Source organism: Nyctereutes procyonoides, unplaced genomic scaffold (genome assembly GCF_905146905.1).
Source record: "Nyctereutes procyonoides isolate TBG_1078 unplaced genomic scaffold, NYPRO_anot_genome, whole genome shotgun sequence".
Taxonomy (NCBI): Eukaryota; Metazoa; Chordata; class Mammalia; order Carnivora; family Canidae; genus Nyctereutes; species Nyctereutes procyonoides.
Genome location: NW_026575147.1, coordinates 9644660 through 9659481, shown reverse-complemented (window position 1 = coordinate 9659481; position 14822 = coordinate 9644660). Strand labels below are relative to the sequence as shown.

General features: G+C 57.1%; 1 protein-coding gene across 1 annotated transcript; it reads right to left on the bottom strand.

Moving 5' to 3' along the window:
- Window positions 1-559: 559 nt before the first annotated feature.
- On the bottom strand, window positions 560-14429 carry FBXO41 (F-box protein 41). Its single transcript, XM_055312208.1, has 12 exons — window positions 13528-14429; window positions 11498-11723; window positions 10967-11040; window positions 10336-10694; window positions 9278-9519; window positions 8954-9069; window positions 8680-8832; window positions 8406-8501; window positions 6885-7003; window positions 6548-6706; window positions 4970-5085; window positions 560-4836 (listed from the first exon to the last, which is right to left on the bottom strand). The coding sequence occupies exons 1-12, from the start codon at window positions 14427-14429 to the stop codon at window positions 4774-4776; spliced, it is 2625 nt and encodes an 874-aa protein (XP_055168183.1). The 3' UTR covers window positions 560-4773.
- Between the last annotated feature and the right edge of the window lie 393 nt (window positions 14430-14822).

Genomic DNA, 14822 nt, shown 5'->3' with positions numbered 1-14822 from the left:
AGCTCTCTCAAGAGTTGTAGGGATAAATGTTCATCTACTTGTTTGATGCTAGAGCCACACACAATTTACGCCTAAGCACCTGGTCTTTTTTCTGATTTTATAGATTTTAAGACTTGAGTAATCAAATCTGTGAGGCAGCCTCATTCTGCAGAATGGGGGAGTTAAGGCCAGAAGGTGATGGGTAATTTGGTCTCTCCCCTGATTGGCTGGCTGGAGCTTCCTAACAGGTGGCTGAGCACCGAGGGCCTGGCTCATGCCTGCTGCTCCTACTGTATTTGTGCTAGGGTTGTCTTTAAAGATGGCCTCCCCCCAGCTGAGGGGCAAAAATGACACCCTAAGGTTTTTGTCTGCGTGAAGACCTGGAAGAGTGAGCTGTGGCAGGGACAGTGGTTTGCATGGCTTGGCTTTCAGCAATGTTTGCAGCCCTGACACAAATCTTCCCAATGTTTTATTCACTGTTGCTGCCATCAGGTCACCCACCCACTTCCTGCAGAAAAGCTTGGTGACAGACGGACAAATAACGGCCACCTGCCATTTACTTCCCTGGCATAGTCCAGTTTCACCATCTTTTATTAGATACAAAGTCATAAATTTTCTGATGCCCATGTGAGTCCTTTTAAATACACTCAGGTATATTCAGTAGAGGGCACCTATGGATGACATGGAGCAAAGTGCTGGGATGGTGACACCTAGGTGGAGCAGAGAAGTGGGGCCAGGGAAGGCCCCCTGGGGGCTGGAGGTACAGGCACCACTTCAGAAACAAAACCAAAAAATGCTCTCCACCCCTCCACCTCATGTGCTTGGGGTAGGGGAAGCTACCCTCACGGCTCAGGCCTGTTGCAGCCTGGCTGTGCAGGGAAGGCAGGCCTGGGGGCCAGTTGTGGGGGTCCCCACTAGTAGTGCCCACTAGAGCCAAGCCTACTGGTACCAGTTGTGAGGCAAGCCTAGGTCACCTCAAGCCTCTGCACTTGGATGCAAGACCCTGCCAGGGCAGAGCTGAAGCCTGGGAGCCCAAGGCCAAGCCCCTCCCCCACTGGAACCTTGCCAGCAACAGCAAAGGTTTGGGCTCATGGTGGGGAAGCCTGCCTGATTGTCAGGGCAGTCTTGGGACTGGCTGGGGTCCCGAGGGGGTTGGGGAAGGAATAGGAGCTGGTTGCCTTAGTCGGCCCTGGTATTCCGGTCCTCACCCAATTCTAAACCTTATCCTCAGGCAAAGGCTGCAGATGAATATACTTGTCTAGAAATAAATACATACACACGATACACAGCAGTATATACAGAAATGCAGGCCTGGAACAAGGCTGGGTGAGAAAGCATGATCACCAGGGTTAAAGAGAAGTGCCAGGCCCCTGGGAGGAGGAAATTCTCCTTGGGGACTGATGGGCTGAACAGGTGACATGAATTTGAGTTAACTCCTCTGGGCAGGTAGGCCCTGCCCCCACTCACGGTCTCTGCTGTCTTCACCCCAAGTCCACCAGGAATTGGGTCTTTGGCACCAGTAGTCGCACTGGGAAGGTCTTCAGCCTAGCGTCTTAGACAATTAGGGCCTGGGCAGCTTCCCACCCGTGGCCCAAAGGACCAGGGGAACAAGGCAGCACTCAAAGGCAAAGGATGGAGCCAAACTTTGGAGAAGCAGACCTTGGGAGGGAGGTGGCTTTTTGTTTGCTTTTGAAGCACTTCTTGAGGGGCTGGCTCAGACCACTCTCAGGACCAGGAAATCCTGGGCAGTCTTGGTCCTTAGGGGGTTTCTTGGCCAGTGAAAAGCCACAGTTCTGAGTAGCACACCTTCTACCCCCAGGGGTCAGATATACACACCATTTCCTTTGTTCTCTGCTAGGGCCAGAGGGTGACAGCCCAAAGCCTGATGAAGTACTCAACTAAATGTGCCAAGCCTCCCAGATGCCAGGTCCAGGCCATAGGACAGGGACACCCAAGTGCTGGAGCCCACGGGACCTCTACACATGCCTGGGACCCCTGGAGCAGCCCTGCCTTGATTTGTTCAGACATTCCTCTTGCATCTTACTAGGTGGGAGATATGAGGGGGGAGGAGGATTCTCCTCTGAGTGAGTGAAGGATAAGGTGCTTCAGTGGCTAGACCCTCCATCCCTGTTCCCTATCCTCATCCATGCTCTGGTTGCCAAAGTGAACAAATGGCGCATCCCTGCAGACAAGCTCCCCATACAGCAGCAGGGCTCATCCCCCTGAGAGTCAAAAGATTAGCTTTGAGCTGGGGTACACGGGGCCTGCAACTTGCCAGTTCTCAGCATGCATGGTCTGTGAGCCCCCGGAGATGGGGGGAAGGCAGCTGTGTAGTGGAATACACTGTAACCCTTCATTCCCTTCAGCAAGAGCCTGGGCCTGTGTGGTATGTACTCCTACACATCCTTCACACACTTGGCTGGGAGATAGAAGGTGGGGACTTGCTGGCCAAACTTCCTACCAGCCACCGGGGAGGGGGGCTGTTCACTCTTCTGCCCCCAGTGCTGGTGGTGCTCAGGGCTGTACTGAATGAATCACCGGGCGAATGAACCTGCTCCTATAATCAGCACTTTTAGCACAGCCTTTCTCTCCCACTGTAGCTCACTGCCCGTGCACCCTGACCTCTTTTTCCAGAACTGATGCCAGGCATTCCAGTGGGTACCCACCCAGGGAGAAATTGCCCAGTCTTGTATTCAGGGATGGAAGCTTCCTGGGGCAGAAAAAAAATCCCTCAGTAAGGCAGGCTCAGGCCAAGTGGAGCATCCCTTTGTGCTTTGTCCAGGAGATGGGGAGGGCAGCACCTCTGGTCCTAGGGTCTCGAGCAGGAGGTATAGAGGGTGCAGTTGGCAAGGCAAGAGAGATGCACCCAGGGCACCCCCATATCCCTTCCAGGCCCCTGGAGGACAGAGAAAAGTTGTGCTTCTTTCTGCAACTCCTGGGGACAGGGACAGGGAGGTGGGAGCCAGCTGCTCTGGAGTGGGGGATGCCACACAGCCAAGGCTTCATGCAGGACTGGGTAGGGAGTTGCCAACATGATAGCCTTGGTATCTGGGGTCTTCAAGGGCAAGGCCAGAATAAGCCACGGGAGGAAAAGTCATCAGGAGCTGGGACAGAGCTGGGTGTAGAGCCAGGGGAGCTGGATGCCGAGCCTTTGGGCTCCCAGGTGTGAAGGACCCCTTATAGGGTAACCTGGGGTTGGGTCTTGATGTCCCAAGCCAGGCTATAGCAGAAAGTTAGGTCCCTAGAAAGGGCTGAGAAACTAGAGAAGCCCAGCTCCAACCAGGACCAGTAACCTAATGGTTAGGGCAGAGCTGGCCCTGTGGAGGAGAGAAGGAAACCCTAAGATGGATTGAGGTTAATGTCTGAAAGAACTTTCCAAGTGAATGTTGGCAGGACCTAAGGCCTCTATTACCACTATGGGAGTTCTGAGAGGAAGTAGGGAGATCTGAGTCTTTGGAGCCTTAATGCCAGAACCTGTTCTTGCCGGAACTGTGCAAGAGTCCATGAAAAACCCTCACTTGTATTCTGTGGCTTCTAAGCCAAGTGGCTCTGGCTCAGGCCTCAGCACTGCCCCTAAGCAAAAGCACTCCAGCATTGCCCACGGCCCATGGGGCCATTGAAGGCAGGAGAGGGAGGCAAGTCTGAGGAGGCTGCTCTTCCTTGTCCTTGGCCTCAGGGGTCTGGTTCCCTACCAAGGCCACCCCTTCAAGCAAGCTAGCCAGACAAGGAAGCAAAACAAACCACCCTTCACCTGATCTCCTTCAGGCCCTAGCACAGAAGGCAGCCCAATGACTCCCTCCCACCCACAGCACTGGGGACCCAGAGGCCATGAGATTGCTGCCCAAGCACCTGGATTAGAAAGACATTTCTTAAGGACAGGAATTGCTTCTCACTGCTGATAAGGTTTCCCAGAGCTGGGACCTTGCCCCTTCAGAGGCTTGGGGTTGGTGGAAGTATAGAAACATGCACCTTTTAGCTTGGAATTTAGCTCTGATGTGTCGTGAGGGTATGTGGTGGCTGAGAGGAGGGGTCTCATCATTTCTACAGCAATAAAAACTAAGTTTTCTCTACTTGGCAATTTCCCCCCTTTGGAAGTGGTGGTGTCAATATCCCGGGGAAAAGTTCTAGATGAGTGTTTTGCCATTCCAAGCCCATTCCTGATACCTCGCTGCACCCCTGCCCCTCACTTTTGGCTGACCACATTCCCAGACCCATAGGCCTATCTGTGTTATCCCTGGGGAATGTGGACCCACCGCCTAGGCAGGATATCTGAAGGGGATGCCCCCAGAGGGCTGGGACAGGGCAGGAGGAGGAAAAGAGCCCTCCTTGCCAAGTCTGAGCTGCTGTGGGGACACCCCTGTGGCTGGGGCCTAGCAGAGGCCCCTGACCCGGAGGCCAGTCAGGAAGGGGAGGCCTGCCCCCATAGCCTGAGCATTGGAGGAGCCACTCAGGGGTTACTGCCGGTCCTTAGGGCGATGACACCAGGTGCTGGTGGTGACTCAGCTCCTTGCTGGCTGTGCCCAGAAGGATGCTCCAGTTGGGGGTGAATAGGGGTCGGAGGGCAGCTTCTGTCCAAGCCCCTGCCCTGAAGAGGCAGTGCCCAGGGTCAGGCCTGTTGCTCTGTGGTCCCAGGAGGAGGACAGGAAACTGTCAGCCCCTCCCTGGAAACCAGGGATAACACTATGCCTCCAAAGGTCTAGTCCAAAGGTCTAGTCCAAATCGGGGTCCCTCTGGAGGTCCAAAGAGAGTGGCCTGGTGTGGGGCTGGCGGGGGCCCTGCCGCCCCCCGCCCGGGTTAGCAGCCGCCGTCCACCTTGATATGCAGGATCTTAGAGAAGCCGGGCCTCCGTCGTAGGGCCTGCAGACAGAACCCTGGGTTAGTTCCCCTCAGGGTCAGGCATGTGGGGCCCTCCCATTATACACCCAGGTCACCAACCCTAGCCTAGGGATGTCATCCAGGGTCTTGGGGGGCCCAAGAGCCAACTCCTCACCTGGAGTTTTGTCACCATGTCCTCAAACAGCTTCTGGGCCTCGGGACTGCTGGGTTCTTTGAAATAATCACCAATCCCGATCTGGACCACAATGGACTTGAGGTTCCGGCAAATGCCTAGGAAAAGGTGGGTAATGTGGGGACGGCTCATGTTTGGCCAATGGGACTGCTGCTTCTCCAATCACTACTTAATGAAACCAGAACTGTCTGAGAAGATGGTCATGTGTCAGGCACTGGGTGCCACATAGAGAGCAGACCAGTGGCACCCAGAAGATCAACCAGACAGGGACTGGGGGGTGGAGGGCAAGGTCATACAGCAGAGGCTACAGTGGACTCTGGGAGGAGGAATGGGCAACAGCCAATTGTGCAGGAGCTCTAGGAACTTCCCTAGCAGAAGGGACAGTTGTGCCATGGCCTGGGCATCTGGGAATGAATTCAAGGACAGAGTGGCTGAGGTGAGGCTAATGGAGCATGGAAGAGGGGAGGCAGGAAGCAAACAGATTGGGAGCAGAGGGCTTAAGGGACTAGATGGTGCCATGAAATTGATGGAGGAGGAGGAAGAAAGTCAGGAGGCTGAGAAGGTTCTGGAGCTCATGATTTTAGAGGCCGAGCAATTAGTTCTAGTGATCAGTCCAGGGCTAGGCCATGAAGGTGAAGGGGAAGGAGAAAGTGGATCCTGGAAATAATGAGAAAGTCGAGGAACCTTCAGTGCTCAGGGCTTAGGTGTGACCAGGGCCTCAGGAAGGGGAGGCCTTCCCCAGGAGCCTGAGCATTGGAGGAGCCACTCAGAGGTTACTGCCAGTCCTTAGGGCGATGACACCAGGTCCTAGTGGTGACTCAGCTCCTTGCTGGCTGTGCCCAGAAGGATGCTCCAGTTGGGGGTGAAGCAGGGATCAGAAGGCAGCTTCTTTCCAAGCCTCTGCCCTGAAGGACTATGGGCAGCCTCAGCTGGGCACCCATGTCCTCAGTGAAGGTGGAGGAATGGTCAAGAGTGGAGGAGGTGGCTAGAGGAAGCTGGGCTCAGAGGATGCATGCTGGAGTCTACGATAGAAGAGAGGAGTCTTCACCCTGAGAATGGTCCGAGTGGGGCTCACATACGTTGTCTCATTTAATCCTCCCATTCATTCCAGAAGGTCAGCTTTAAAAATGGAGATAGAGAACCCAGAGAAATATAGTAATTGGCCAGTCACACAGCTAATGAGCAGGAGGGCCAAAATTGAGACCTAGGTCAGTCCAGCTCTAGAACCTATGTTCATACCCTGACTGTCCTGCCTTCACCCTTTGCTAGAGGCTCATGTGGGGCAGACAGCATTGTACAGCTCATGTCTCCATGTGGATAGAGCACAGTGCAATAAATGTCGACTGAACTGAACCGTTGGGACCAGATGCTGGCAGGCCTTGGCCGCCACACTGGCTTCAGAAGACACTGGTGGCAAGGCCAGGATTGGCATCCCGGTCAGTCTGTCCCCAGTGCTGGCGCTTGCTGCCTAGGAGCAACAAGGAGTTGGATATGCTACTTGCTGACAAGGCATGGTAAGAAGGCACAGTGGTACCTGTCCCCTACATTTCCATTACTCACTGTTGAAATGCAGCAGGGCCTTGGGGGTGACAGGGGTGGCCGTGAGCACCAACATCTCCAGGCCCTTCAGACCTTCCCGGCAGACTTCAGCTGCCACCTCTTGGGTGATCTCTGACACGTGGTCCAGCTCCAGGACCTGCAGCCGCATGCAGTTTCTTGCTAGGAAGAGGAGGAAGAGGGGAGGTCCTGCTGACAAAGTCCCCAGGTCGCCTCTGGCCCAGTGCCCTGGTGCTCCTGCTACCACCTAGGCTGCAGCCCCAAGCCCTTCTGGGATTTCGGTGTCACACCCATGCCTGCTTCCCACCACCCTCCACCCCAGCCACAAGGAAAGACTTACCAAGTGATGCCAGGCCCTGTACCCCACAGCCAGCGCCCCCAACCCCCAGGGCCCGAAGGTGTGGCCAACAGCGACCAATCATCTGCAGGCAGCGGTTACTGAAGCGTGTGGGCTGCTGGCTGGAGATGGGGCAGAGAGAGGGCTGTTAAGGAAGCTTCTGGCTGCACAGCACCCCAAGCCTCAAGCCTGTTCTTCTTTCATGCCCCCCAACCCCACTTAGGCTGGGGCCCCACCAACCACTCAGCTGTTCAAGTTAGAAACCTGGGATCATCCCTGACTCTTCTTCCTCCACCTCCTGCCGAGACCTACAGATCCTGACTCCTGAATAACTCTTCAATGCACAGTTCAGACCACCATGCATATTCCTCTGGATTCATCTAGTCTCTCAGCTAATTCATCCGGCACCTGCTGACAGCAAGCCATTTGTTCCTATATCCTCTCACTCAGTCACTCAACAAAAGCGCCTCAAGCATCTACCATAGCCAAGAACAACCGAGCTAGGCCCTGGGGATACAGTGGTGACAGTACAGACTTGGTCCCTGCCCCCAAGGAGGGGTGTGGGCACAGAACATAACCAGTCTGGTGTGATCCTGTGTTCATGATCAGAAACACTGCAAAGGCTCCCAAGGTCTTCCTAGGTAAAATGCAAAAATCTAACCCCCTTAGGCAAGACCTTGCCCCCACCTTCCTCTCCACACTCACTGCTCTGCCCTGCCAGCCACAAGGCCACTCATGCCAAACCGGCCACAAGGCCACTCATGCCAAACCGGCCGTTTCCCTGAACACTTCATTCCCCAACATTCACCTAGGCAGTAGATTCCCTGGCGTCTGCCACACACTTGATAGCAGGGATATAGAAATGGACATTCACAGCCCCGACCCTGAGAACTGTGAGCATAGTGGACACCCAAACAGAGAGAGATGATTGCAAAACAAACTACAGCAGGAGTGGAGAGGAGGTGCAACAGGAATGGGGGGCAGGGCGGGGAGCAGCAGTCGTGTGCAGAGAAGGCTTGGAGGACAAAGTACAGGGACAAATGAGCCTGGTGTGAGGAACTTCAAGTAGAGCGGTGGATGATATGGATTCTCCCAACAACCAGCTCTTGTGTATTCTACATTGACCTCCCAGAACAGCCCTTCATGTGCCAAACAAACACGGCTATTTCTAGCTGGTGTTGACTGAACACTTTCTATGGGCTCTGCAGGCTTTATATACACATCAATCTGAGCCAGCTACAGTCCTACTAATGCTGTAAGATCTCTAAGATCACCCTTACTTAGCAGTTGAGAAACTAAGGCATGACTGGATTGCCCTAAGTCACACTGCCAGTAAGCCAGGACATCACGCCAGGTCTGATTTTGAAGCCCTGCTCCTAACACATAAATACACAGACTGATGAATGTGAATCTGTCTCCCCAACCAGTTTTTGGAATGGCCTGGAATCCATCCTCAGCCCCAGCCCCAGCCCCAGCCCAGCCCCAGCCCAACCCCGTCCCCTCCGGACCCCAGCTGGGGCTCACCAAGGGTGAAGTGGCGCCACCTGGAGGGAGACAATCTCTCTGCAGCCTGCGCCCAGGGCCCAAATGACCTCATGGCCCACGGGGTCGGTGGCACTCCTGTTGAAAACATAGAGCTGGGACCTCCCATCCCAGTGGCCTTTGCTCCCTCCCCCTTGGGCCAGAGAACTCTTGGGTCCCTTTGCCTGAGCACTGGGGGAAGAATATGCAGATCCCAGGGATCCCTTTGGCCTGGGCCAAGAGGGTACAAGTCTTGAGTCTGGTGGTATGGACCTACCTGTAGGTGACAGCCTGCAGGGCACGGCAGTAGCAGCTGGCCAACCAGAGCGAGCGGTCAGTGAGGATGTTGGGACAGTGGGAGATGCGCAAGATCAGCAGATTCCCCCCAGCAGCCTTCAACAGGGACTCCAGCCCTGCTTCCAGGCAGCCCCTGGGGATGGCCAAGAGGTCAGGGCACTGCTTGTGGTCACTTCCTCCAGAGGAACTATCCCCTGGATAATCCTGGGTCCACAGCCCAGTAACACCCAACCACCCGCCCAGCACGGCCTCACCGGGTGCTCCGCGCATACTCTTCTTTGCTCTCCTTCTTGCCCCGCTGCCGAGGTTTCAGGTTCTGCAGTGTCAGCGAATGAGCCTGCGTGCACCACTGAGCCAGCATTGCCAGGAACTGCAGGGATAGAAGGGTTACCAGGGGATGGAGGGGTCCAAGCTTGGCTGGCTGGAGGGAGACCAGCCCCAGATCAGGAGGCCCCAGGAGAGCACTGTGGGGGAGGGAGGCTGAAGCTGAGGGTTGCAAGGGCCAGACCTTGAGGGCTCAGGTTTTCTGCTGGGACAATGGCAGATTCCCAGCAGGGGTGGCAGACAGGGACAGGTACCTTGGAACAGACGCGGGCATTCTCAAGCAGCACCCGTGTCCACACTGCAGGGTGGCGAGCCACAAAACGCCAGTCTCGGCAGACCTCAGCAGCATGCAGCAGTGTGCGTGTGTCCAGGTAGGTGAAGATGCAGAACAGGGCAGCTCGCATCTTGAGGATCTCGGGGCTGATGACCTCGTTGGAACGTGAGGGGCTGCCCCTCTCGGCTCGCCGACCCCGCCCACTGCCTCCCTCAGGGCGAGCTGCACAGTACCAGAGAGTCAAAGGTCAGTATAGAGGGTCAAAGGCCAATGTGGAGGTGTGGGTGGGGTGGTAGGGTGGGGTAGAACTACATACAGAAGGGAGGGGCATGAGAGATCCATGCTGGGGGGCCACTGATGTGTGAAGGACAAGGGGCCTCTGCTTCCCCCTCCACTGCATACCCCACCTCTAATTATACAAATTAGAAAAAGATGGCCCTTCCTTAAATAAACTGTCTTTAAGATCACGTATCATCACATTGTCCAAACTCATCCCCAGATACAGCCACTGAGTCAAGTCTAAGAAAGGGTACAGATGGGGGGTGTGAAGGTACAGATGGATAGAAACCTGTCCTCTATGAACAGAAGGCCAGGGCAAGGCTGCCCAGAACAGTCACTTGAGAGCAGCCATGCACCTGACCTGAGCCCTCTAACCTCCCGACCCTGACCACCCACATATGCACATGACCTTCTGCATATATAAAAGGGGGCTCTCCCTGCTGTTCCGGGGACTTCAGTCTTCAGTAACACTCAGCTACTCTACTATGAATGTCAACGAGCCTACCATGTGAATGGACCCCCTAAGATGTGGCATCTTTGTGCAATACCCGACATGAGCACCCCTGTGCTGCAGCACTGCTCTTTCACGACTTCCTTGCCCAGGGCACTTGTAGGAGAGTTTGTCGTTATGGGAATTCTTGGACATGGGGAAAATAGGTATAGGAGCCCAAGAGATTCAGTGCCTCAGCCCCGTGTCCCCTGAGAGGGCCCAGCACCAAAGAAAGTCTGGCCCCTCTGGCCTACCCTTCCAGGACTCACCTGAGAGCCGGCAGCTGCTCAGTGGCCCAGCCATAGCAGGCCCAGAGCGAGGGGCATCTGAGGGGCCCTCAGCCTCTGACTCCGTGGTTCGGGAGCCCACGTCTGAGACATCACCCTCTTCCCCCTCCGTGCTGTGTCGGCGGGGTCTGCGCTGCCAGTTCTGGATGGCCTGGCGCCGCAGGCCTGAGCTGCGAGGGGCCTGGGTGCGCTCTGAGCCACTGTTGGCAGCCTGGGCCCGTGTGCCCAAGCCCCCAGGGCCACTGTCCTCGGGGACCCCCTCTTCTGGCCGGGGTAGCTCCAGACTGTCACTGTCATAGCAGCCTGAACTCTGGGATGCAGCAGGGACACGGCTGGAGGCCCTGGGGTGGGGTGGACCAGACGGTGAGGAGAGAGGGGCATCAGGTCTGCCCAAACTCCCCATGCCACCCCTACCACCAGCCAAGGGCAACCCACCCACCCTACTTTCCAAGAACACCCTTCCAAGAGAGTGGAAAGGCAGACAGAGGTGACCCGAGGAGTATGGGGAAAGGAGAAGGAGCCAAAGCCCCAGATGGGCCAGCCATCCAGGGGGCCGGGGGATCTTTCCAGGGTGAGGGTGGGCTGTGTGGGACGGGCCAGGCCCGAGGCTTACCCTGTGCTGGGAGAGGAGCCATGCCTCGACACGGCGTATGTGCTAGGCATGGCCTGGCCTGCGTGGTGTTCTCGCTGTGGGCCCCCAGAGCGGGAGGGAAAGGTTGGGGGGGCAGAGGAGGCAAGAGGATGAGAAGGAGCAGGAGAAGCAGGGCATAAGATGGAGAGAAGAAAGGAGGGAGAGGAGAGAGAAGGAAAAAGGTTGGGAAAGATGGACAAATAGACAGACAGACAGCCCAGAAAGGCAGGCTCACCAGCCCCTCCCCACACCCATCCAGCACCCCAGACCCCAGCTTGTGGCTCCTGGGCTCTCATTTTGGCAGAGATGGGCCCCTGAGAACCAAGGTGGCTGGATCACAGCCTCGGGGGCTGGCACTTCTGCCCAATCAGAGAGGCAACCCCTGTGTCCAGACCCCTACTTCAGGCCTGGAGTCTGCTCCCAGGGAAGAGCCGAATCAGGGAAGCATGGAGCATCTCCGGGGGAGGCCAGGCCATGTGTGACATGGGACTCTCGGGGCAGGCGGGCACTCACCATTCTGCCTGGACCCCGGGTACCAGGCCCGGCGCCACCTCCCCCACCTCCACGGCCCAGGCTGGCGCTTGGGGTGCTGCCACAGCTGCTGCTGATGACCTGCAGCTGCCGCTCGGCGCGGTCCGCCCGCTCCAGCAGCTCCTCGATGAACTGCTGCAGCCGCAGCTTGGCACTCGCCTCCCGCGCCGCCGTCTCCTTCAGGAACTGGTCGATCTGCACCACCTCCCTGGGCCCGGAGCAGTCTCTTACCCCAGGGCCTTGGCCTGGCTGCCCGCCCGCCCACCCTCTGGAGGAGACCCTGAGCAGTAGGGAGAGACACGGGCACAGCTGCCCGTGGTGCCTACTCACGCTTGCACAGGTGCGTGCAGAACAGGTGCATGCAGAACAGGCCCGGGCACGAGGCCCTGCACCACGGCACACACAGAAATGCAAACATATACCCCAAGTCACACACACCCCACTGACCCAGCCCCAATGCACCTGCCGGACACCCTACTCCCCATGGAAATATCCTGTCCCACTCAGAGCCACCTCCTCCCTCTGGAAACACTGACGGGCATACAGCCACACGTGCACTCAGGCACAAGTGCTCATGTCATGTTCACTTGCAGGCATATACGCAGTCTGAGGCAGGCACAGTCCCACTCATACATTCAAACACATGTACATATACATACATTTTCAGAAACATTCTCAGATGTAGAAGCCTCCGGGAAGTGCATGGACACACAGCACACTTCAGAGTCACTTGAGCATTTACTCCCAAATGTATTTACAGCTGTTCATGCATCCACTCAACATTTACTGAGCAGCTTTTAGGTGTCAGGCACTGTTCTAGGTATGTACGGATACAGCAGTGGACAAACCTGAGAAAAGCCCTTGCCCCCATGAAGCTTCTGTCACAATGGGAGTAGATAAATAATATCCGTATTTTCCACAATTCTACATTTAAAGACCAGAAAAATAAGGAGGAGCCAGCAAAGAAAACTAAAAAGGAACAGACAAAAAAGATAGAAGGACATCCCAGGAGAGTGTCCTAGAAGCCAAGTGAAGGAAGTGTTTCAAGGATCAGCTGTGTCAGCAGCTATGCTGCTGATAGGCTGAGGTGATGATGAATGGGCCTTGGCAACATGAAGGTTGTTGGTGATATGGAAGACCGTGGTGGAGGTGGACAGCTATCTGCTCAGAGTGGGTTCGAGAGAGAAAGTAGGAAAGGACCTTGGAGACAAAGAGTATAAACAATACTTTCAAGGAGTTGTTCTACAAGGAGAGAAAAGGGACGGTAGCCTAATAGGGCAGAGGGGTTATGGCAGATGGGAGAAACGACCTCATGCTTAGATGCTTTCAGGAATGATACAGTTGACAAGGGAAATCTGATGATGGCTAAGGAAGAGAGCAGAACCATGTCATGTCTTTGAGTAGGCAAAAGGGAAAAGCATCTGGTGTCACAAGGCAGGGGCTGGCCTTGGCTAGAGTCATAGGAAAACGAGAGGAGGGGATGCCTGGGTGGCTCAGCAGTTGAGCATCTGCCTTTGGCTCAGGGCATGACCCCGGCATCCAGGACTGAGTCCCACTTTGGACTCCTTGCACGGATCCTGCTTCTCCCTCTGCCTGTGTCTCTGCCTCTCTCTCTCTCTCTCTCTCTCTCTCTCTCATGAATAAATAAATAAATAAAATCTTAAAAAAAGAAAGAAAGAAAGAAAGAAAGAAAGAAAGAAAGAAAGAAAGAAAGAAAGAAAGAAAAGCAAGAGGAGCAGTTTTCACAGCCAGGCATGCAGTCACACTCGCATGTACTCACAGTCCTAACACACACGGTCCTGGCACTCTTGGCCTCCCACACACCACCATTACATGCTTGGGCCACCGACACCATAGGACAAAGCCAGGGCCACACACACACACACACACACACACACACACGGCCACTCTCAGGCCCACTCACGGTGGCGGCAATGGCAGTGACACACTCGGTCACCCAATCAGGAACATTCATGGGCACACCCGCCCACAGGGCCCCGTGGGCCACTCACTGCTGCTTGCGGCTCAGCTCCTGCTCCTTGTGCACCAGGTCCTGCTTGAGCGAGGCCAGCAGCTCCACACTCACGTCCACCTGGCGCGAGAGCTCGGACGCCCGCTCCTCCAGCTCCTCTTTCTCGCGCCCCAGCCGCGCGCTCTCCTGCCGGGCCGTCTCCAGCTCGGCCGCCTTGCGCTCCAGCTCGGCCTGCAGCCGCCCCACCTGGCCCGCGATCTTCTGCTCCACCTCCTCGCTCAGCCGCTCCAGCCGCCGGTCCACCTCCAGCTTCTCCAGCGCGCGGATCTTGAGGCGCGCCAGGCCCTCCTCGTAGGCCACATCGGCGGGCGAGGGGGGCGCAGGCGAGGCGGAGGCGGGCCCGGGGCCCGGCCCGGGGGGCGGCGTCGAGCAGGCCGAGGAGGCCACTGACTTGCGGGCGAACAGCTCGCCCAGCGGGATCTCGATCTCGCGCAGCGCGTAGCGCGCGGCGGCGGCGGCGGCGGGCACGAGGCCCGGCTCGGCCAGCTCTTCGCAGGGCAGGCTGGCCGGTACCAGGTCGCCGGCGAAGTGGGCGAGGGGTGCGTGGTGGTGGTGGTGGTGCAGCAGGTGCGGCGCTGCGGGCGGCGGCCCGGCCGCCTGCTCCTTGCCCTGGAAGGACGTGCTCTCGAAGACCTCCCGCCGGGCGCCGGGCACGGCCAGCAGGGCGGCGGGCTCGGGCGGCAGCGGGAAGCCCGAGGCGGCGGCGGCGGCGGCGGCGGCGGCGGCCGCGGCGCCGTCGCAGATGCTGTTGGTCTTGGAGAGGATGTAGAGCGTCTCGTAGGTGTGGCTGTACTCCAGGTGCGCGCGCAGCGACGACAGGCTCCGGAAGCGCTTGTGCTCCCCGCAGCGGGGGCAGCGGTACGGTAGGTCTAGCGAGGCCATGGCCCCGCCGCGCCCGCCGCGCCCGCCGCGCCCCGGCTCCACCGCGGCCGCCCCGCGGGTCAGCCGGGCGCGCTCATGGGGGGCCGCGGGCGAGCCCCCCTGCGGGGTCAGTAAGGCTCAGGGCGCCCACGGCCAGGGGCGAGGAGGCTAGAAGAGAGGGAGTAAGCCTTAGGAGCGTGGTCTACAACCCCCTTAAGAACACTGACTTCCAGGGATCCCCCGATGGCGCAGTGGTTTGGCGTCTGCCTTTGGCCCAGGGCGTGATCCTGGAGACCCGGGGTCGAATCCCACATCGGGCTCCCGGTGCATGGAGCCTGCTTCTCCCTCTGCCTGTGTCTCTGCCTCTCTCTCTCTCTCTGTGACTATCATAAATAAATAAAAAAACTTACAAAA

Excerpts from the sequence above, each read along its gene's own strand:
- FBXO41 (XM_055312208.1), bottom strand. The coding sequence starts at position 14,429 with ATGGCCTCGCTAGACCTACCGTACCGCTGCCCCCGCTGCGGGGAGCAC. Across the intron at positions 6,707-6,884 it reads ACAGGGCCTGGCATCACTTG|CAAGAAACTGCATGCGGCTG; the intron begins GTAAGTCTTTCC and ends TCCTCTTCCTAG. Across the intron at positions 4,837-4,969 it reads ACATGGTGACAAAACTCCAG|GCCCTACGACGGAGGCCCGG; the intron begins GTGAGGAGTTGG and ends TTCTGTCTGCAG.